The sequence below is a fragment of the Trichogramma pretiosum genome, unplaced genomic scaffold (genome assembly GCF_000599845.2).
Source record: "Trichogramma pretiosum strain Unisexual culture from Peru unplaced genomic scaffold, Tpre_2.0 scaffold10, whole genome shotgun sequence".
Classification (NCBI taxonomy): domain Eukaryota; kingdom Metazoa; phylum Arthropoda; class Insecta; order Hymenoptera; family Trichogrammatidae; genus Trichogramma; species Trichogramma pretiosum.
Window position 1 is genome coordinate 1,921,697 of NW_019641652.1, and position 21,564 is coordinate 1,943,260.

Below are 21,564 nucleotides of genomic sequence, written 5' to 3' on the forward strand. Positions count from 1 at the left end.
CCGTTTACGAGTTGGAACGAGGTCAATCATAGCTGCCTTATAGACAAAGCAAAGAAAAAAAGAAAAGAAATCGAAAGAAAAATGTGAGTTGTAGCGATACACGTGCCAGGGCGTGACGTTGAACTTGCTGCATTAATACTATAGCACACGCAGAATATATAATACACGGAGAGGCGAGTCGCCGAGCGATGCGTGTATTATAACGGTGAGCTTGGAGCGAGACTGCTGCCGCGCGTATCGCCGCTGCTTGCCAGTGCGTGTTGTATACCAACACACACACACACACATCGGCTCAGGTGAATTAACCGTTTACCAGTTACACACGAGCCGCTAAAAGCTTTGGCGAAAAAAAAGTTACCCATCGACTGGCTGTATACGCGAGCCATTCGACGTGCTGTGCAACGTGCGCTGATTTATTCGTCACGAATCGTTTGACTTGGAAAATAAATTAAATATCCAATAGATTTTCTGTATAAATGTATGTACGCTAAGGGTTGTGTGACATTTCAGATCGATAACCTGTTGGGAATTTCGCCTTCGCGTGAACGAAAGTTTGGTAATTTCCATTTTTGGCAAATCTCATAAAGATGTTTGCATTTGAATCATACATAGCAGCTATTCCTTGGCTATAGACTCGCAACCCGTAATCTTCGGACAATAAAAGCACGAGGCGCGTAATAACGTCAGAGCCAAAATAAATAAAACGTCAGGCAGAGCTATATTTTCCACGGATCAAAGCACAGTCACTGAAGTCTGATTTATTAACAGTAAAATAACATAATCTGCCTTCTCACGAGTTGGTAAATTTTCGCTGCTCTAGCTCTGTCTTTCTGTCGGGCGCGTGTCCATTCTGCGCTTGCCGAGCATAGGATATATAACGCGCACCGTTACGTTCGCGCAAGGAGTCAAAGAAAACTTGCTCGTCGTCGTGCCGTGGCGAATGTGTGTCACATATCTCCGCGAGCGACGTCTGCAGCATAGAGAATAGCCCGTGCGCTGCGCGCGAAAATACTGCCTACTGGCCTCTGCATGCATATCTTGTAGACTGCCGCGAAACGGTACTCGCATTATATACTCGCACGCATCCGACGCAGCAGTTTCCTTTGAAGGAATTTTTGTCCTTGAGCCAGAGCCGTACGTGTACTTGGCAGGACGATTATATGCGTGCCTCGCTGAGAACTCGCTGTAATTCCAATTTGTCGCTGTCGAAAAATCAACTCGAGACTTGACGCATCGGATTGCGTAATGTTCGTATATAGATAATATGTAAGCGACAATATCAGCAAGACATTGTCTCGAGCTTAATAAGCGCTAATAATATATGTGTGGCTCTTCTTATGAAAAAAGACTGGTCGAAACGTCTTATCGCGAGACGTATGTACGGGCATTAGACGCGCGGCAAGAAGAAAATTGTGTCGGCACATAGACTCGTTGCTGTCGGCTGCACGAGATCGTCCGAGTGCGTTTGAAGGATCGAAGTTATGCAGGATTAAAACGTATCTTACACAGCTGAGCGAGTCGACATTAAACGATTGTGCGAGTTACTTCTTTGTCGCATTATGCAACGCTGCAGCAACTCACTCCTTCGGAAAAGCCTCGGATGCGATAAAAAGTAACTGCACGCGCTCGACTCTTTTTTGCACTTTCTCGCGCCCGTGTCCGACTGTTTTTATGCGGCGAAGGCAGAAAAAAGCACCGACTCGCGTTAGTAGCCTACGAGTAATTCCGAGCTAGGTCGATCATTGCACACACGCGTTTGCCCGGGATGCGTCACGTATACGCGCGCGACAAGCATTATACGCGAAAGTAAATACAACTCGGCTTCTCGCTAAACGCCGCCGCTGATAAGACAGCGATGAAAAAAGAAGAAAAGGTAGAAAAAAACATCCATTCAGCCGACACAGGATGTCGCTTCGCTGACAAATATTAATGTACATCTACACTCGGCTGCGTCATTTTCTATTATTAAGCAGAACCAACAAATCTCATCATTCTTTTGTTATGTCGAGCCCGCTCGACATTTTTCAAGCGTTGTATCGCAACGATAAGCGAGCTCCGACTTTTTTTCTTTTTCCATCTCGATGTCCACCGAGCAGCAGATATACATCTATTATATGGACATATAATATAGAGCTACGCAGCTCGAGCAAGAAAGTTTACGTAATAAATCATGCGCGTTGAATGTATAGGATAGCGAGGAAAAAAATATTCGCACGCGATCGCTGTATGCAGAAGCGATTTCGGTCAGGGTAATACGAAAGCTCGCGCGAACGTACATTATACAGTCGTCTCTAAGCGCGCGGCTCTTTCCGCTCTCCATTCGAAGCATCTGCTAACATATATGCATCTCGCGCACGTGCGTACACGACGCTAAGCGGGAAAATCGACCGCAGTAAGCTGCAACAAGTACGTGGGAAAGTGCGTGCGTATTTACGTCTACCGCGTAGTATCGTTTTGTCGAGTCTGCATGATTTTGCCGTATTGTCGTGTCACGCGCGCCGACTTCGCAATTCCTGCATACGTACGATGCAGCCCGAGAGACGGCTAAATCCGAGGCTTGATGGATCGATTCCGCGACCGAGGTATTTCCGATAAATTCTCCTGCAGGCAAATTATCTATTTTTTTTTTTTTCCACCGTCCACGAAAATTACCGATGTTTAGGCGACGAGTATATGACCGCGTGCGGCTGTATTTATAGAACGCAGAATGGTAGCCGCTCACGAGTTTCGAGCTCGAATTCTATGCTGCATCCATTAGTGCACGAAGGGAAGTCGAGAAGAATCGTGTTGTCGACTCCTGCAGCTGCGCATCTTGGAGCAGCAGCTATATTTATATCGATCACACCCGCGCGCAGCCAAATAAACCTCGCTTCGTTAATGGACGGGACGCTCGGAAAAGCACGCATTGTGCAGACGCGTTTGCGCCTGCTACGTTGACATTTATGCTCATGCAATTTTAGGCCTTATGGTTTTTTTTCCAACATCACCCTAATTTCAGCAGATGAATTATCTATTTTGATGGAATACTCAATTTCCACGTGAATCGTGTCACGACTTTATTAGCATAAAAGCCGAGCAAATCAATAACCAATTGTAATCGGTCTGAATACATGGAGCGATTACTCGCCATGAAAAGTTTTTCAATTCTCATCCTAAACCCTAACTGCTAGTATATTTTACTTTTGGAAAAGATCAGTAACAAATGTCGTCTGTCATCATTAGTGAAAAATATGCACCCCAGTATTCAGATAACTCAACAAGTAATTAATTCAATTGAAATGAATCTGTGTAGATTTTCCATTAAACGCTCTTTTGCGCCTAACTACAATCGTACATACCGATACTCAAATAGATATATAATTGTTCTATTAACTCAAAGACACGTTTTTGTCAATTACCAAGCCATTACGACGACTATTACGTCTTACGTGTAATCGACAAAAATATAAAAAATAATGTAATCGTGACCTCGGTTACACTCTGACAAAGTTTCGTACGAAGGCCACTCTGCTACGACTGCTCTGTTATGGGCAGAGTTGCGACTTCAATACGTGATATACCTGCACCCACGCACTGAGTTATGCAATCCCTTGTTTCGAGCGGTTTTTTCTTTCTTTTTTTTTTCGAAGATCGAAAAAAATGGCCATTCGTTTCGATTGTTACTTAATATTGTATACCGTACAGCTGATTCGCACGTGTTGGGGTTTTCGATAAAATTGAGCTGTACACGTGCGTAAAATATTATAACGAGCTTTAGATATTGAATTGAAATTTTATCGATGAATTTTAACTATTGTTCTGATAAAAAATTCCCACTTCTATTTACGCTGACCAAATGAACTCTCTCTAGACGAGAGGAACGTGGACGATTCAACAATCTGCATTCTAGTACTCGTACGTGTTGTAAACACCAGCATCATTCTCTTACCTTTATCATATTGTGTACACTGTACGATTATATCGAATGGCACGAATATCGTGACTCTTCAAGACTCTCGACGTGTATTTATCAATACGAAGAAGTACTTGACAACGTAAGGGAGAAAAATTACAGTCTATGCATTGAATAACAATTCGGTGCTTCGCATTCACAGCCTTGATTTTTGCAATATAAAAACAATTCTTGGTATTATTTTTATTAATTTACGTTTTTACAGAAATAAACTAATATTTTTTCAATCGATGCTAATAACTACGACATTAATTCGATAAATATTTTCACACGATGTACTACACATTTGTTATCCATGACTTGGTCTGATCAACGCAACGTCAATGCTTATATTGCATATATAACTAATGTCTCCATTAATTGCATCACAGATATATCATTACGCTAACCACATCTACTTTCTGCAGATTTCGCGTAGTCGATTTACGACGTTAAAGTTTGTCTTCAATTCATAATATTTATCACTTATGCAGCCACTTAAATTTTAATGCAAGTCGTCTATATTATTCACTTCAAAGTCTCATTTGCCAATTTAATTTATTTTAAATCAATCGATAAGCAACTATGCAAGACAATTTTAATCGTAACGGTCGTACTCATTTGCATATATTTTTCATCAGCACGATACATTACCAAAAATTGTTGAATGAGACATGTACTCTTTCAGTACTCAAATTTGCTCATGCAAAATATCTTGATCATTTATGAAATAAGTAAATATGTTAGACTCTATATAAAAGAGCATGTTTTATGCATGGGGCATATGAGCGAAATCGTAACGCATATCGTGAAAGAGATTCGTAGAATAGATTACTGCTTTATTATACTATGAAAAGTTTTTACATATAATTTTATGCAAGAATACAATCAAGTTAATAAATAAATAAATCAGCTCGTAGAAAAGTTGCTACCAAATTTCTTTTTTGTACTTTATTCAATTCAAAATTAAGCAAGCGTAATACTTATATTTCTGAGTACTATAGATTATTCAAGTTATCTAATAGATTAAGTGCACTAACTATGCCAAAAAATTTTTGGGATAACTATAATAAATAAAGAAAAAGTATTATTTCAATTAATATTTTAAATTAAATATAAATGATGTAGAAGGGAGAATTTGATAATCCACTGAATCAATCGAGTGGTATATTTGTTTTAACTAATTTGTTTCCTCGTAAGAATATAAAATAGTGTGATGTTAAAGTGATAATTAAATTTTCCTGATAGCATAATCAAGCATCGATGATAAATTTATCGCTCAAGTTTGAAAAGACGACCTCATCGTTCTTAAAATTAGCATAAACATTAAATCATTTATTCGAAAAAAAACGCGCAGAATTTCTTCATTGGAAATGTCCGTACAGGTATGTATTTGTATAGATACGTGTACGGGAAGGAAGTGACGTCGGTGGACTATACGTTTATGCGAACGCTCGATGCTGCAACGCGCGCAAAAGGCCATTGACATATATGGCAATCGACATCGATCGGTTCATTCGATTCGAGAGTTCACGATGATCACGTTCATCGTGAAACCTTCGACGCATCAACGTATAAGTACACTTACGCGCCGATGAGACAGACTTTTGGCTCGCTAAATTTACCGCGCAATTGTTAATTTTTTTCGACAGGGAAGTAGTAGCGCGAGCTTACCTTGCCAATGTGTGATAAGATTTTTTTGGTCGGTGATCGAATCAACGATCATAATGCACAACGTTGTAAACAAGTCGTTATAAGCGTGCAACGATCAATTATTCTGGCTCGTATACTTAATCCGTTTGTTCTCGTTATTTTTTTTTCTCCTACTGATTTTCTTGTGGTCGCATTCGCTCTTGAGATTTTTTAAATTACTCAATAATTACAAGTTAACTATCTACTTTTACATTAGAAATTACTTCTGTGTACTTATATGCACTTTTTCCGGGTATAGAATGATCCACGTCAGTGCAATAATCAGCGCATACGCCAAGTAACTGCAAATTATTGAGCAGCAGCGCGTACGGTGTATCAAGTTTTAATTCATAATTATTTACGGCGATAAATAAAGGCCAATAGAGGTAGACCGAATTATGAAAATAAAATTCCGTGTAATTGTTTAATTTTTTAAGGAGAATTAATCATTGAAAATTTATTCTCTAAATTCAATTCCTTGGACGTAATGTAAAAAAACAAAAAAGCTGTGACCGATAAGAACGAGCCAGTTTTCACGAGCCCCATTCCGCCTAAAAACCAGGTTCGAAAGTTACGCGCCGGCAACAATCGTCGCAATCGATATAGGTTTTATTTGCGTCTTAGATTTGGGACAATAATGGATTAATCGTCGTATTTTTTATGGTCTTGTAAAGCTTCGAGCCAGAAAAAGTAACGATTCATTAATGGCCGTGCGCGAGCGTATACTCGCCAAGAGGTTTTTTTTATGTACATGCATTCATACATATATATATATTTAAGACGGTCTGCGACATTTCTCGCATAGTCGTAATAATCTATTAGCAAGGCTATTATTCCGTCCCATATATTATAATGCGGCGTGTACAGCGAGAGTAGAAAGAATTTTCAGGCCAAAAAAGAGAAGAACCGCAATGAGTAGGCACATTGCGTTAGGTAGCAATTGTATACGAAAAAGTTCGCGGAGCACATCTGGAAAGGAGGCTTCAACTCTCACTGATAAGGCTCTCGCTTGCTCGATGGGTATATACAACGGAGAAAGAGAGAGAGAGAGAGAGATCCCCATGTTCATAATATGTAGGTCATTGGCTTTTTCTCGCCTCTCTCGCTGGCGTCCCTGTTGCCTGCACCCGCGCTCGTTGACCGCTACTCGCATTTACGCGCTCCTCTACCTACATGCGTGCATATAACTCGAGTATAGTATGCGTGCTGCGCGCGGACTTGCGGTCGTCGTCGCTTATATGCACACTGTACACTGCAGACAGGAAAGTCGAGCTGCGAGCTCGAAAGCGCCTGTGCCTTTTGATTCGTTGGCTTACTTGTATTATGCCAGTGTATCGCGTACGATATAAACTGTTGAGAAAACGTAGCGCTTTTAAAAATCATTCATTGAAATATATCCACGCGAGCGTATCGCGCTGGCCTGTCTATAGCCTATACAGCTGCGTCGCATCGACTCTGTCATCGATACGCATGAAAAAAAATAGAACAAACTTTGACGATTATACGCAAATATTTTCTTTCTTGCCTCTCGCATGGCGGCGTCGGTGGACGGCTTTGGAGCTTCGTTTTTGTTTTCGTTTATTTTTAGACTTGACTCGAGAGAACCGCTGCGCAAATATATAAGCAAGCGACCGGCTTATAACGTTAAGCGTTTTGCGCGCGACACTTGCTTGCAAGCGACGTTATATCGAGCTTTTCATTCGCGCTCTTCGTCTGTCTCGGGCCCTGGCTGTGGCTCTTTTTTTTTGACTCATCCTCGTTTGGTTTAATCAATTATTTCGTTACACGCGCGACACTTATTTTCGAATTCGTGTACCGAAAGCTTGACTCACGAGATGTCGATTTGGTCGATTCTCTCGAAAAGTTACAAAAGCTCTCTCTGGCTCGATTTTATTTTTAATTCAGAGAGACTCGCGTTCGAAATGCCGCATACGCAAGTTCTCCAATGGATAGGCGCTTCTGAAAAACGTCGCACCTGTTTTGCAAGCAAAGACTTTTTCTTTTTCGTATACTCGAGCCAGTCTGCATCCTACGGGAGAAAACAAATATCTATTGCGTGCGATGTTAATACTCCCGGCAGTGAAAGTGAACATTTTCTTCTACGACCACGCACTGTACGTATATAATACACGCCGCATTCCTTTCAACGGACCGCGTCTAGTATAACAAGGAAGATGATATTTTATGTAAACTGCAAATACATGAAGTGTAAATTATACTTTTTTCCGCGCTCTGTGTAATATTTTTAATACACTCATAGCGGTAGCCACATTTTATAATCTTATAGAAAATGTACAAACTCATAGAGAAATTAATACATAATTTTATTCAGCACTCGCTAATTAAATTAGTTGCATAAAAATTCAAACGCGAAATCGCATCGATCGGCAAAACGAAACGAAAGTCCTTTACATTGTGAGCGTATGGCGTCTTTTTCGCGAATAAAGTGGAAACCGTTAGGTGACCCCATAACAACGAGGTTTGATCGATACCCCGTGGTGCGCGAATTCGCGACGCTACTCCACTTAATTTTTAATAATGCCGGTTCGCTCGGACTTGGACCGCTCGCCGAAGCATCTCGCCGCTGATTTCCAAGCTTACGAATCGTTGAAACTCGACGTACAGTCTCAGCGGAGGCTGGGCTGTATCGTGAACGAGGATGTTTTTCTGGAGTGTCCTTACGCCTTCGTACCTCACCGTGTATTGCTCGAGTTGGCCCAAGAAAGCGACTCCCCCTTCCAAGCGATATCTGGAAAAGTAGTCTCTTGCACCCTGGAAGATGTGCTGGTTGGCTATGCCGAGGACAAACTTTTTTCCGACGATCCCGGTGAGACAATTATCACACTCTCAAGGCGATCAACAACGCCTCTAGTCTTTGACCTTTTTTTTCTCTCTAATAAAAGTTGAATTCGTGATTTGTCTAACGGAGGAGGCAACGTCGCTCTTCGTCACTCGGAATCGCCAAATAACGCGCACGATTCTCGACATGGTACATCAAGAGATAAACAAGCGTCACTCGAAGCCGTGGCAAGAGAGAGGCGACTGCGTCGACGACGGCCGTCTGTTGGCGTCTCGAGACTCGCTGGAGCTCAACGTGGCCCTGCCCCTGTCGCAATTGTGCCGACCGAGGCTACTCGGCGATCGGCGCCCCGACGACGTCAGGGACGGCTGCGTCGAGCTCGTCGAGCTTTACCAGAGGTACGAGTGCGTAGCCTTCACGACGATCGCCAAGCCGAGCCAAACGACTCTGCCCTACGACGAGCAGTGGGTACAGACGTATCCCGGCAACCCGAAAAACCAGTGGACCCAGTACGAATTCGTTGTGCCAGATGAGTTTTTGGAGATCTGGAAGGACGACGACAAAGACGAGGTATACTCTTTAGCGACACTCGAGCACAGCTCGCGAGGCTAATTATTGAATTTGATGATTCTCCCTGGAAAACTCAGGCCAACAGCGACGAGCAGGGCGGAGAAGCACAGATCGAGAACGAAGACAACGAGCAAGAAGTGAGCGAGGAGCAACTGCAGCTCGAAAAGAAACGACGCAGTGCCAGGGAAAAACTGCAGCAATTTTTGAGAAACCGCTCCAAAGACCTGCTCGCCGAAGTCTCGTTCAATGCTTCGACCAATTTGTACAAAAACGACGTAGCCAACCTTAGTAAGCGCGAAACAATCATCGAGACTCGCGAAGAGCATCGAGATTATTACGCAGAAAAAGTTAGCCTGATCGATCTGAATGCGACCAAGGGCAAATATCTCTACGCTGCGGCATGGCATTGTAAAGTTGAACATATCATTGTGGCCGCTTACGCGGACAGAATGGCTAAAGATTACTCTCTGGTGGCAGTTTGGTCACTTTTGAGCCCACTCAGGCCCAAGATTATTCTCGATTGCCAAGAGAGAATTTCGATGCTGTCATTTTGTCCGATCGAAGACTACACCAACATCATGATAGGTGGTCGTATAGATGGAAAAGTCGTCGTTTGGGAAATAAACGAGTCGTTGCTCATTGAGAACGAGGAAGAAAGTGATTCGTAAGTTTACTTCTTACAAATGTGTATCTCATCGGCAATCAATCGAATTAACCGAAGAAAAAATTCAATTTTGGCTCAAGACTCAACGAAAGCACGTCCAACGAGCCGGAACACAAAGAGGCGAGAATAGCGGTCTCGGCAGAAAAGTCTCAGCGCAAATGCATCACTGGCATACAATGGCTGCCGACGTGGTGTCGAATCGAGTCCGACGGCAATTTTCAAAGGAACGCCTCGTGCGCCCCGAAGGACCGCAAAGTCTGCTTCGCCACGTCCTCGGCCGAAGGTACCATCTACTTTTGGCCTCTGCCGCGTGCTCTCTCGCGTCCGGCCACGGCTCGCAGTCCGCTTCATCTGACCATCGCACCGATTTATCAGCTCGTTATCGACGATCAGGACGACAAGAGCGTCGGTCCGATGGCCTTGACCTGCTTCAGTCTGCCTCTGGCCAAAAGCGAGGAATCCTCCAATCTGAGCATTCGAGACGATGCTGATTTAGAAAGACTCCGGAAGGTTTTCGTCGGTACGAACGGTGGCGAGGTCATGACCTGCACCTGGGAAAGCATGACTTTCAGTCTAGACATCAGCGACAGGGAAGTATGCAAAATAACGCACAGGTGCTGTCTGCACGACGGGCCGGTGCGCTCGATGATCAAGTCGCCGCATCTGGATGATATTTTTTTGACAGTTGGCGGTCGAGTCTTTGCCGTTTGGAAAGAGGACTACGACGAGGGGCCGATATTCAAGAAAAGGAGCCCCGGCTGCTTGTACGGCGAGGCCTGCTGGACTGGGCGCGCTGGGATTTTCGCCTTGTCGAGATTGGACGGCAGCTTCGAAATTTGGGATCTCAAAAGGAAAAGCCACGCGCCGGTTCTCTGGCAAGTTATATCGAGCAAGGTAAACACATCTATAACGCTGTTTCTCGGACTTGCTTGCGAGCCGCCTGCGACCCAAGTGCGAGTAAATTTATTTCCCATGTCAATCTTCATTTTCAAAGGTAACACCGTTCCTCTATCCAAGCCCACCTCGCAACAGTCATAAATTCTTGGCTTTACTCGACGGTATATCGAGTCTGCGTGTATTTTGCGAGCCCCACGAAAAGAGCAATAATAAAGAGCTCGAGCGTCTCGAATGGTTCGAGGAATTCGCTTGGCGAGAGACGCGACGTAAACGAGATTTTCTTCGCTGGCAAGCTGATTATTTGAGCAAAAATCCTGTCGCTTTGCAGAGAAAAATCGACCGAGAGCAAGCTGAAATACATCGGAAGCACGAGGAAGCGCGCAAAAAGTTCCTAGAGGTAATAATTATTTTACGAGAAATCTTTTAAAATTATGGGGATCAACTTCCGAAAAAGCTGCGTAAAAGTTGAACATATATAAAAACGAAGCTTTTGAGGAATATATTTGAATGTGACTTCGATGTCCCTCAAATTAACTTGCTTTTATCATATACATAATTAATCGCAGGAACAAGCAGAGCTGTTGCGAAGAGAAGCTGAAGAAAAGTTAGCTCAGCGAAGAGTATCGAAAACAATCATTTGGCGTCAAAACGAACTAAAGCGAGCTGAAAAAATAATTTTTGGTAAAAAACGTCTGGTGCCTCAAGAATTCGAAGAAAAATGTAGACCACTAGTTGAGTTAGAACAAGAGCGTAACGCAATCAAACAGAAAACCAAAAAATACGCACAGCAAGCTGACAGTATTTTTCATAATTTTTTGGCTAAGGAAATGTCGTACAGCACTTTCGATTTAATGAATAATGCTGGAAAAAATATTTCAAAAGGCGCTGATGACATCTTTGTTACAAAATCTGACGATCACGAACAAGTATCAAAATTGAACAGCCACGAGAGGGAAGATGAATTTCAAAAATTAAAAATAGATTTGTTGAAGCAGTTGAAAAATGAACCATATAAACCACGATTCGATTGGCACGAGGCAATGAAAGCTAGTGCAAGAAAAAATGTGTCTAAATAGTATAAAATAATACTTTCTTCGTTATAACGAAATTGAATTTTGTATAAGAAGTCTGAAGAATAATTTTTATAAGTAGAACTGAAATAATTAAATCAATTTATCAACCCGCATGATTAAAAATATCAATAAATTTTTTACAAATTACAGTCTTTCCTATTTCTTTTGTCCCAGTCAGACAAAATTTATTAAATACTTTTAAATTTTTTCTGAGATGAAACGCTCATTATTTTTTGTAAGAAATATTATTCTGACATTAAAATTTCTTTTATATACTCTGAAACTTTGATGTAGATAAATTCAATAGTAATGATTACTGTTAAATCTTATTAAACATTTTTATCAAATTCTTATTGATTAATTCATCTCATTCGTTTCTGTTACAGGTCCTGGGTATAATATGCATGGCATGTGGATCTGGAGGTGGTGGCGGAGGCAGCTGGTTCCTTTTCGTAGCAATCACAGCCTTCATCCTGACTGTGCTCTGGTCGCTTTTCTATCTGTTTTCTCTACGTGACGTGATAAAACTGCCCATCAATTGGCTGGCCACGGTGAGTGTTTCAAATAATCAGACGTTAATAAAATTTAAATTATTCATATAAAAATGTATTTCAAACGTTACTCGAAAATTTTCTTAATATTCAAGCAACTTATGTGCAGTGATAAATTCTCTAATCGTCAATTTACTTTTATAGGAACTGCTCAATACTGGCATTTACGCTATTCTGTACTTCACTGCATTTATCACCGAATTAACCATTGCTTACTGGACTACTCACATAGTTGCAGGAGTAAGTTTTTTCCATTTCAATAACTATTTTGGTTTTTCAATACTTCCAACCAAACTGACATATTCTCTTTTCTTGTTTAGGTTTTTGGAATTTTCAATACTCTCGCCTACGCTGCTGGCGCATATTTTCTGTATCTGGAATACAAAGGGCAGTAAAGAAAAGAACAAATGAGAATTTGCCAAAAATCTCTTTGCACAGCATAGGGTACACAATTAGTTTGCATCCATCCATTTCGTAAATAAATGTAACAGAATAGAATCGAAACATTGTATGTTTGCTAATGAAAACTTGATGTATCAATGAATACGATAAAAACGACTCCGAGCGAGAGAAAAAATTCAATTTTTCTAGGAGTCTAAAAAATTGAATGTACGAATGTACATAACACTTCATTTAATATAATAATATTTTACACAATGGCATCTTATCAACTTTTGTAGAAAGCCATATTGTTATACATTATCAATCGTCGATACAGCGCTACAATTGTATTTTTATTGTATGTTTTTCCACAAGATAGATATTAATATTAACTTTAATGTTTACGATAATTATGATAATTATAATAATAAAAAGAATATTCTTTTTGTAACAAATACAAATTATAATTTTTGAGAGCTCATTGTTCTATTATAATATACATTCAAATGATTATAATAATTTCACATTTTCAAATTTGCTTCAATTTTTTTGTAAATTTCTTTTTTTGTGGTACAAAAATTTTCTTAAAATCTGCTCGATCGTTTATTTACAACAATTGGATATTTATGTATTTTACTGCTCCTAATTAGCGTAAGTTTTACTACGCATAGAAGAAAGTATTTTATTTGCGTATTTTAAGAAATGTACAAATGTGGATCATAATTGTAACCGTTGATAACTTATTAGAAATTTGAAATTGTAACCAGTTTTAATTTTATACTCGAAGTGACGGCAAAAGTTATTGTTTCTCTTTATAGTTCGAGTTATAAAACGTTGATTTTTTTGTTTTATTAGCATTCGGTTTATATTGTTTTTTGAGCCGATTTAAATGAATTCGTAAATATTCTTGTAAGAGTTTATACTTGCATTTACTAAAATATTGTCATACTACGAGTATTAAAAAAAAATTATATATTTATGTTTATTATTTGTTAAAAAAGTACTGGCTTTCAACCACAATCATAATAAAATGTGTTTTAAATAATTTTATTCATTACTTTATAAATTATTAAATTTTATTAAATCTGATATTTTTCATAAAGTGTAACGTATCCCTCAGTGCTAAGACGAATACTTGAAAAACAAGTATGTTTCTCAAGAAGGAAATTGGTTTTTTAGAATTCCACGTGTGTACGATTCACAATTACACTGATAATTGAAAGAAAGTAATGCAAACGATATCATCTTGGTATCATTACTCGGTATGATTTCACGGCATTCTTACTCGATGCTAACACCGTATTACAATCCATCATTTTCAATTAATTAACGAAAAATAGTATTTTTCAAACGAAGTAGGGTATTATGCATCTTGTAATTTTGTATTCATTCATTGGTGATGCGTCAACATTGTAAAACCCAGCAGCTAAACACATGTATTCTGTTATCCAAAACCATCTACCTGCAAATGACTTTTGTCTCTTTTAAAATTATGGTGCAATGTTCTTTTTCTATTACTATCACTGGACTACTTGTACCATTTGTAATATAAACTATGTTAATTAATTTTTATTTTTTGGTTTCCATCGGAACGTGACATTTGATGATAACATTAATAGAGGCAAACGAAATTTGGATCGATTAGTAACTTCCTTCAGCTTAAATGTAAAAAATGATTTGAAAATTCGTAGCTTAATGAAATGAATTAACCGGCTAGAGTGTCTATTGCGTCTATATAATTCATAATATTATTGTCTGTGTATATGCGAACACAGTAAATATACCTTGTGGGTTATCAAAACTGAATTGACGCTCTCTTATAGTAATGTAATCATCGATTACAATCATTGTCTTAATTATTACTTAAATAGTATTATCATTCAAGTAAAAACAACAAAATCATAATTAGTGGATGTTTAAAAAATCTCAACTACACTCAAAATTATATTTAAGAAGAAAAATTAATTAAGGAATTCTTCATGAGAAATTGTATCTTATTTGTCATCAGCTATATTAGAATTAGCTGTATTCATCACTTTTATAAAGTTCGAATTCAAATGATAAATCTTAAAAATTACAACAGAATCGATCATACAATTTGCAAAACCATCAAGAAATTAATTTTATTTATCAAAGCTCTTTTTTACAACAACTTTATTATGGCAAAAAAAGTACCTTCTAATAATACTGCCTTGCATAATTCAAACTTAAGTTGTGGTAATACTCTATAAATTGTTTAATTTTATTTAAATTCCATGATTAGCATTTATGGTGTGATAATCAAGAGTAAAATCAAGTGTATAAAAAAAATAGCACCACAAATTTAGTGAATTGATCGTATTAGTGCAAAAGCTCTCTCCTTCGTTACGTTGCAGATTACCAGGTTCAAGTTTGGAAAAAATACGGGTTGAAAAATGTTTATTTTTACAACGGGCTTTGGCATTCCCTGGAACGAATACAATTTTCGATGTAATGTTCTCTCACGTTTTCGGCCTACGTGATCAGGACAAATTTTCCATTAACTTTTTCGTAATAGCCTGGGAAAATGAATATATCCACGATTCAGTCGATATGCACGGACGTACCGAAAAATACGAAAGTTGGACGGTGACCTCGCCCCGCCTCTACTTCACCTATAAAATGAATTACAAAGATATAGCGTGCGCGCGTGTTGTTGTTTTTGCGCGGTGTCCTCCGCCGCGGCGCCGTCTTCAGCGTTATACGCGATCGGCGATGATATCACCAAGGGGATGACGTCAGAAGTACAAAGCGCTTAGGTAGACGCCCGTCGCTATACTACCGCCGTCGCCGCCACCGCCGCCGCCGCCGTCGGAGCCGCAGCTTGGGGGAGTTGGCATTTTTCCTCCCGCCTTTGCACGCCTGTATTATGCGTCTGCCAACTTTTTCAACTCGGTTTGTCAGGCAGTCAGTCAGTCAGTCACAGCTGGACGTGCAGAGTATACCGATCGCACCAGTTGCATATTCCCGTTTTGGCGCTGTTTACATTTCCTAGTGGTTGGTTTTTATCTTGTGCTTCTTCGAGTGGAATAAAATACGGGTCATTCTTTTTAGACAACGGTTTTTTACAGTTCGATTTCGAGACAAATCTTTGGTGGTGATGTAGCAAGAAATTATCATTAATTGATCGCTAGTGGTCGTATGTTGATGCACTTCTTCGCGAACGCGGTGAAGCAAAAAACATTTATTTATAGAACTCGGCGTTTCTGTTTAAGAGCTCTGCTGCCATAATAATGTTTTGAATATAAAAATGCGATAAGAGCTTTTCGTTCGAATATGTTTTACAGTGCATGTATTCTTATCGTTATCTCAAAAACCTTAAACTCGGCAAAAATTTGTGAATAAGATAATCTAAAATTCGTGTATTTTAAAAGTGAAAATTCAGTTATTTTGGTCTTGAAAAATGATTATAGCAAAGCCCATTCGGTTCTGCATGATTTATTTTCTAAAAATACCCAACTTGCTTCTCGTATGTTATAAATTTTATGTTTCATATACACTTGTGCACATTTCCCAATTTCACATTTCTGTTCTAATTCGAAAAATCATAAACATAGTGCAAATATTTTTCAGTCGTCGTTTGTATTATAAAAAAATTATCGATTTCAAAAAAACCCAATTTTCTTGACATAAACATACGCAATCCTAGGACTTTTGTTATGAAAAAAGCACGAAAAATCACACGTGTCGAGTCAATCGCCTTATTATGGCATCGTTTTATGGGGCAAGCCATACAACGAGAAAACGCGTAGGTGGTAAAGCATTTATATATTGTAAAATCTACTCCCAATAGTAATCGGATGACTCATAAGAAAAAAAAACATCAAACAATACGATCACTCGCCAAAATAAAATTAGCTCCATTATGTCAATACAGAAAGAGATTTTTAACAGATCGTAAAACGAATCGGAAATTCGTGCGATGTTTGTTTATGTTTATTTTTCGTTACATGTATTATATCATACAAGTTGGACTTTGTCGTAATTGTTGATTCATATCAGAGAACCGAAAAGTGTATGATTTATCATACATTTCCAGTACGTCCAGCCCTAATTTTCCGTATCTCTTCCTATCTTAGTCTGCGCATCGTACACAGCGAGACAATTCATTTACGACTTCTGCGAACTCGGCGAGCGGAAGAGGCGATCGGAATCGAAAAAAGGGCGCGGAAAAGTGAAAGCCAGGAATATTACCGAGCTTGAGTACCTTAGGTTGCGAAGTAAATCGTGCTGGGTAGGATCGATTCAAAGCCATAGTGGGTGTGGATCTTTCCACTTGGTAAAGCTGTACAGCTTTTTAACCGAATGTAAAACTTTAAACGTTTTTTTCTGTATATTTTCTAAATTCGGCGTGTCTGTTGAATGATGATTTACTAGGTACATTCTGTACGAATCTCCTGTGTTTGAAACTTCTTTTACTGCCGAAATGAACTAACTAATGTACCGAAATTTAATTACGTACTATTCAATTTTAATGAATAATAGCATGAAACTTTCGAATGTGCGAAATATATGTTCAAACAGCTTTTGAGATATAGTATAAAGTGAAAGTATGACGCGAGAGATGCATTTCGAGATTTACAATTATGGTGCCGTTGGCGTCAAGCCGTAATGGACACCGTAGGAAAATAATATTGAGAGTATCAAGGCTCTGTAAGGTTTCCACGGCTAATGACAACTCAGTGAGATCGGTACGAGTAATTAATGCTTCAAAATCCTCACCTATGTGTCATTCAGCGAACGAGTTGCTGGCCAGCGTTGAATCGGAAGAAAAGACCCGCTCAAAAGATCATACGCTAAAGAAGAAAGGTTTTATAAGCTCGCCGAGCCAGAAGTTATTTTTAATTTATTTTACAACTTGTCCGAATACATGTTTTCATGTGTATATGATATACCTACATTATGTTGAGTAAAAGAAGAAGAGAGAGAAAACATATAGTGTTACACTGAAAAATGTGGGTCAGCCATCGCATAGTGGAAGTGCACACAGCTTGGCCTTGTGCTCTTTCAAAAATGTTTATATGGTCAGATCGTTCGTGTGACGCGCGCAGACTTTACGTTTATTCAATTGTCCCGCTGAAGGATTGCTCGTTAAATTTTACATTGCCCAAACGCTCTGGGCGTTGAAAATATTAATTGATAAATAAACAAAAGAATAAATACGCTAAAAATCAAACGATTCGCAATCCTATTTGAAGTAAGAGCAGTTTTCTTTTTTTTCTTTTTAGAGAGTTGAGCCGCGCTAGAAAGTCCCATCATGTCGCACTCTGTCACGATCCAAACGAGGACTGTCACAACCGGAAGTCCATCGGTCATCAATACCACCTTCTGCAGATCATGGAGTGGCATACTCAAACTCTGCCAAGTGGTTCGTATTTTTATCATTTGTTGCACGTACTTTTTTTATGTAATACAATGTTTGTATTGAATCATATTACAAACATGCCTATCGTGGCGTTAATAAGTATGTTTTTGGCTGCTCAAAATGCTTAAGTTCTGTCTTTATTGCTTTGACCAAAAAGATTTGCTTCAAACTATTATAAACGCATTTTCATATGAAAATGTAACGCCTCTATGAAAATAATTTCAAGGCTTACAATGAAACTCAATTAAGTCGCTTCAGCAAGTACATTTTCCTAAATAAAAAATGTTGTATACATAAAAATATCCGACATCAAAATGTCGTGCCCTTATCAAGTACCGTCCAGGCAAAAAGTCCTCATCGCTATTTTTATTTGGCGTTATCGTCAGTTATTAGTAATGCATGTGTGTCATGTTGTTATGATTCCTGTCTGTTGTTCTGCTACTTTTTTTTAATCGGAGTAAAAAGTTACGGCGTCGATGATGCAACTCAGAAAGTACGCATGATATCATTAATTGGAATTCGTTGGAAGATATTGGCATTGTACGAAGAGGAGCCGCGGCAATGGCATCGCAACAATGAATTTTTACCCATGAGCATTGGAAATATCTGTTCGCCCGTCAGAGATATTTGGCACAAACATTGCGTGTCATGGTTTTAGGCAATGGCATCATCGCCTATGCGCGAATAGATACATTTATTTGCCACTCGGTTTTCCGCGAAATTCATTTATATTCGCGTACACGTTTTCGGAGCAAAACGCGCCGAGTATTTCAAGCACTCCCGAGTGCAACGCAAAATGTCGTTCGGGCGATCAAACTTCTTTTTTTTTTCGCACCGAGCTCGATAATTAATGGTCAACACACGTCTCGCCGTTAAAATGTTGTTTGAAAACCTTGGGCCGCCTCCTTTTAAGGGAGCCTCGACTCGGCCGCCAGTCTGCGACGAATATGGCAAAATTTAATCGAGCCAAATTGTTCAATAAGCATTTTATTGGTATGGAATTACATTCCGTATTACCATTTGATGAATAATAAAGAATCAGGAAGCTGCGCGCGGCCAACGATCTAAATTACATGCCCGTGCCTTGAATTAACGCGGCGATCGAGAATAAATATAACTCTTTCGTTTGGTTTAATTGACACTCGTAATGATATATTGTTTTAAAAATTGAATATTTAACGAGTTATTCATATTATTAATGCAAGTCCTTCATACAACAAAGAAATTCTTCAAGAAGGTTTTTCATACCAATCTCATTTTTACAAATATTTTCAAGGGGATAATTAAGGTCAATAGTACTTTAACACTTCTTCAACGGTGAAAAAACGATCGATCTCATAACCAAATCTTTAATTTATTCCAAAATTGAAATGTATTATGCATGGGTTCATAATAAATGAGTTTACAATGATATTGTTCAAAACAAATATTGTGTGCTTTTCGCAAAAAAAAAGACAAATGTAATTAGTAGAAAAAAGCTGTACATTTTTTGTAAGAAGTCTTCGTTCCACCAATCATTAGTTGAGTTTTGACGAACTTCTTTAGTTAAAAAGCTAATTCTGTTCGAACTTGATGTGCGTCAAAAATACTCGCTGTTTAGCCAAGTCTAAAAATTCGTTGAAAAGACGCTTTCTTAACTCTTTTCGTTGCCGAAGCGAATATGTCGATGAATGTGTTCCATGAGAAAATCGAAGCAATAAAGAAAGTACTGAAGCATTGCAAAGAAACAAAAACTGATCGTACGAAAAACCAATGTAGATTCTGGGCGTCATCAGCGTGGGCTTGGTCGGTTACGTGATCAGTCATTATCCAGGAGCTTACCTACCCGTGACCGAGACCCTCTTCTTCATGCTCATAGCGACGACATTTATGATCGCTAGTTTCGTCCTCGTGCTCAGCTATCTCTGCTCCTACACGACGGAATCCATCATTTCAAAGACCATTTTCGTGAGTACTTCAATGATATACAATTTTTCATTTTACGTATCGATTCAATGCATGTACAAATTTCAATGATAAAAGAGATCAACAGATGCTGCATTCATAATGAATTTTTGAATAATGACGCTGACGAGTAAAAATTGTTATCCTCAAAACAGGAACTGCTGTATCACGCATTCGCGTTTGCTCTTCTTCTTGCCGCATCGGTGACTCTCTTGACGAAGGTCACAAGGGGTCGGTACCACCGGAGCGACAGCGAGCAATTGGAAATGGGTGCAGCCGTGAGTCTTACTTGATTTCATTATTTCTCCTTTATTCGCTCTTCTTATGAGACGTTCATGATTACCTTCTGAACTGCCAACAAAATGTTACCCAATATTCACCATGTTTTTTCTTTCTTTTCTTTGTTACAGATCTGTGGTTTGATAAACACAGTACTGTACCTCATAAGTACCTTATTTGCATTGCGTACTTCACGAGGTCTGTAAATTTTGACCTTGTCGTAGAGAAACACGCAAAGCTACCTTCGATGTATCAGGCAAACAAAAAAAAAAACACGCTCACTGCTCAATGGAGAGTGATGGATATTTACGAACAACACGATAATCAAATATCGAATACTTATTATTACGCTATTAAATCGCTGTATGTCGATGAATTAAAGTTGTTACGAATGTATTATTTTATCTGTGGTGGCGCATATATAATGTATTACGACAGGAGAATGAGAAATTTCCTGTAAACGATTTTGTTGCAGCCTTTGGTTATGACTTCAATTTCATGTACATCCATGACAAACTGTAATTTCAAATTGCGAACCGTAGTTGTTAAATGTAAAATTAGATCGATATATATATATTTATTATAAATATTACATTTATAATACTCCATATGTGCTGTTATAATATGTAAGCTTTCATCTCCCAAATAATGTAATAGTCCACAAAAACTGCCTTACACTCAAACGTACTATTGAAGTATCACGTTGGTTATTACTATTAATAAAAATAATTTAAAAAACTGGTATGAAATATAAAAAATTGTATAATGCATTTGTTGTTGGCATTCAAACAATATGCATTTTATTGTTATAACTGACGCACCTTTCATGTAGATGTTCAAAACTTTGTGTACTTAATTTCAACGTTTAGAACAGACTTGCGAGTTTCATTGTAATGTCTAATTTGTGCTATTCAAGAGTTATATGAAAATCATCTAATGGCAATGCTAAATGATAATATCTATGTAACTGATTTGAAATAATAATTTTAATAAACAATTTTATATGTTTTTGTGTTTTCATAACGGTGCAAATACTTAAAAATCCTATAAAAAGTGACTTCGCTATACTTTAATTAATTACGAATTAGTTAAACTAAACTACTAAGGAATATATCAAATGTAATTTTATCAAGTTATAAAAGAAATGCAATCATTTGTCTTGTTTATTGAATTTATACAAATTTAAATGAATCACTAATTTTTTTGATCTTCACCTTAGCCGAAAAAAATTTTCAAAACGCATTGTCTGATTTCTTGATCACTTGTAGTTTTTGATTATTCAACACACTTCATGTACCTGAATAAATCTGATGCAAAAAATTCAATTAATACTTAAATAATGGAAATAAATTATAAAAATTATGGGTTAATCTTTTATTTTCCAACCCTTAAAACTCCA

The 21,564-nt window shown here is 38.5% G+C and overlaps 2 protein-coding genes across 3 annotated transcripts; both read left to right on the top strand.

The window, feature by feature from the left end:
• Nucleotides 1-8,161: 8,161 nt before the first annotated feature.
• Nucleotides 8,162-12,573, top strand: LOC106658776 (WD repeat-containing protein 63). Its single transcript, XM_023459980.1, is given in 9 exon segments — nt 8,162-8,450; nt 8,527-9,030; nt 9,096-9,661; nt 9,763-10,614; nt 10,652-10,951; nt 11,121-11,600; nt 12,014-12,178; nt 12,323-12,418; nt 12,499-12,573. Coding segments are annotated over 9 exon segments (3,327 nt in total).
• Nucleotides 12,574-15,447: 2,874 nt separating this feature from the next.
• LOC106658715 lies at nt 15,448-21,524 on the top strand. 2 transcript variants are annotated; one of them, XM_014380799.2, is made up of 5 exons: nt 15,448-15,574; nt 17,785-17,945; nt 19,701-19,889; nt 20,042-20,164; nt 20,297-21,524. In XM_014380799.2, exons 2-5 carry the CDS (start codon nt 17,835-17,837, stop codon nt 20,369-20,371), a joined length of 498 nt encoding a protein of 165 aa, XP_014236285.1. In that variant the 5' UTR covers nt 15,448-15,574; nt 17,785-17,834; the 3' UTR covers nt 20,372-21,524. The 2 variants fall into 2 exon arrangements, with proteins under 2 accessions (XP_014236285.1, XP_014236284.1); XM_014380798.2 differs by having other exon boundaries at nt 15,453-15,574; nt 17,806-17,945.
• The last annotated feature ends 40 nt before the right edge of the window (nt 21,525-21,564 follow it).

Bases quoted from the DNA above. Each gene is read 5' to 3' on its own strand.
- LOC106658715 (XM_014380799.2), top strand. From the start codon at position 17,835: ATGTCGCACTCTGTCACGATCCAAACGAGGACTGTCACAACCGGAAGT. The intron at 17,946-19,700 runs GTTCGTATTTTT...AAACCAATGTAG, and splicing joins TACTCAAACTCTGCCAAGTG to ATTCTGGGCGTCATCAGCGT. The intron at 19,890-20,041 runs GTGAGTACTTCA...TCCTCAAAACAG, and splicing joins TCATTTCAAAGACCATTTTC to GAACTGCTGTATCACGCATT.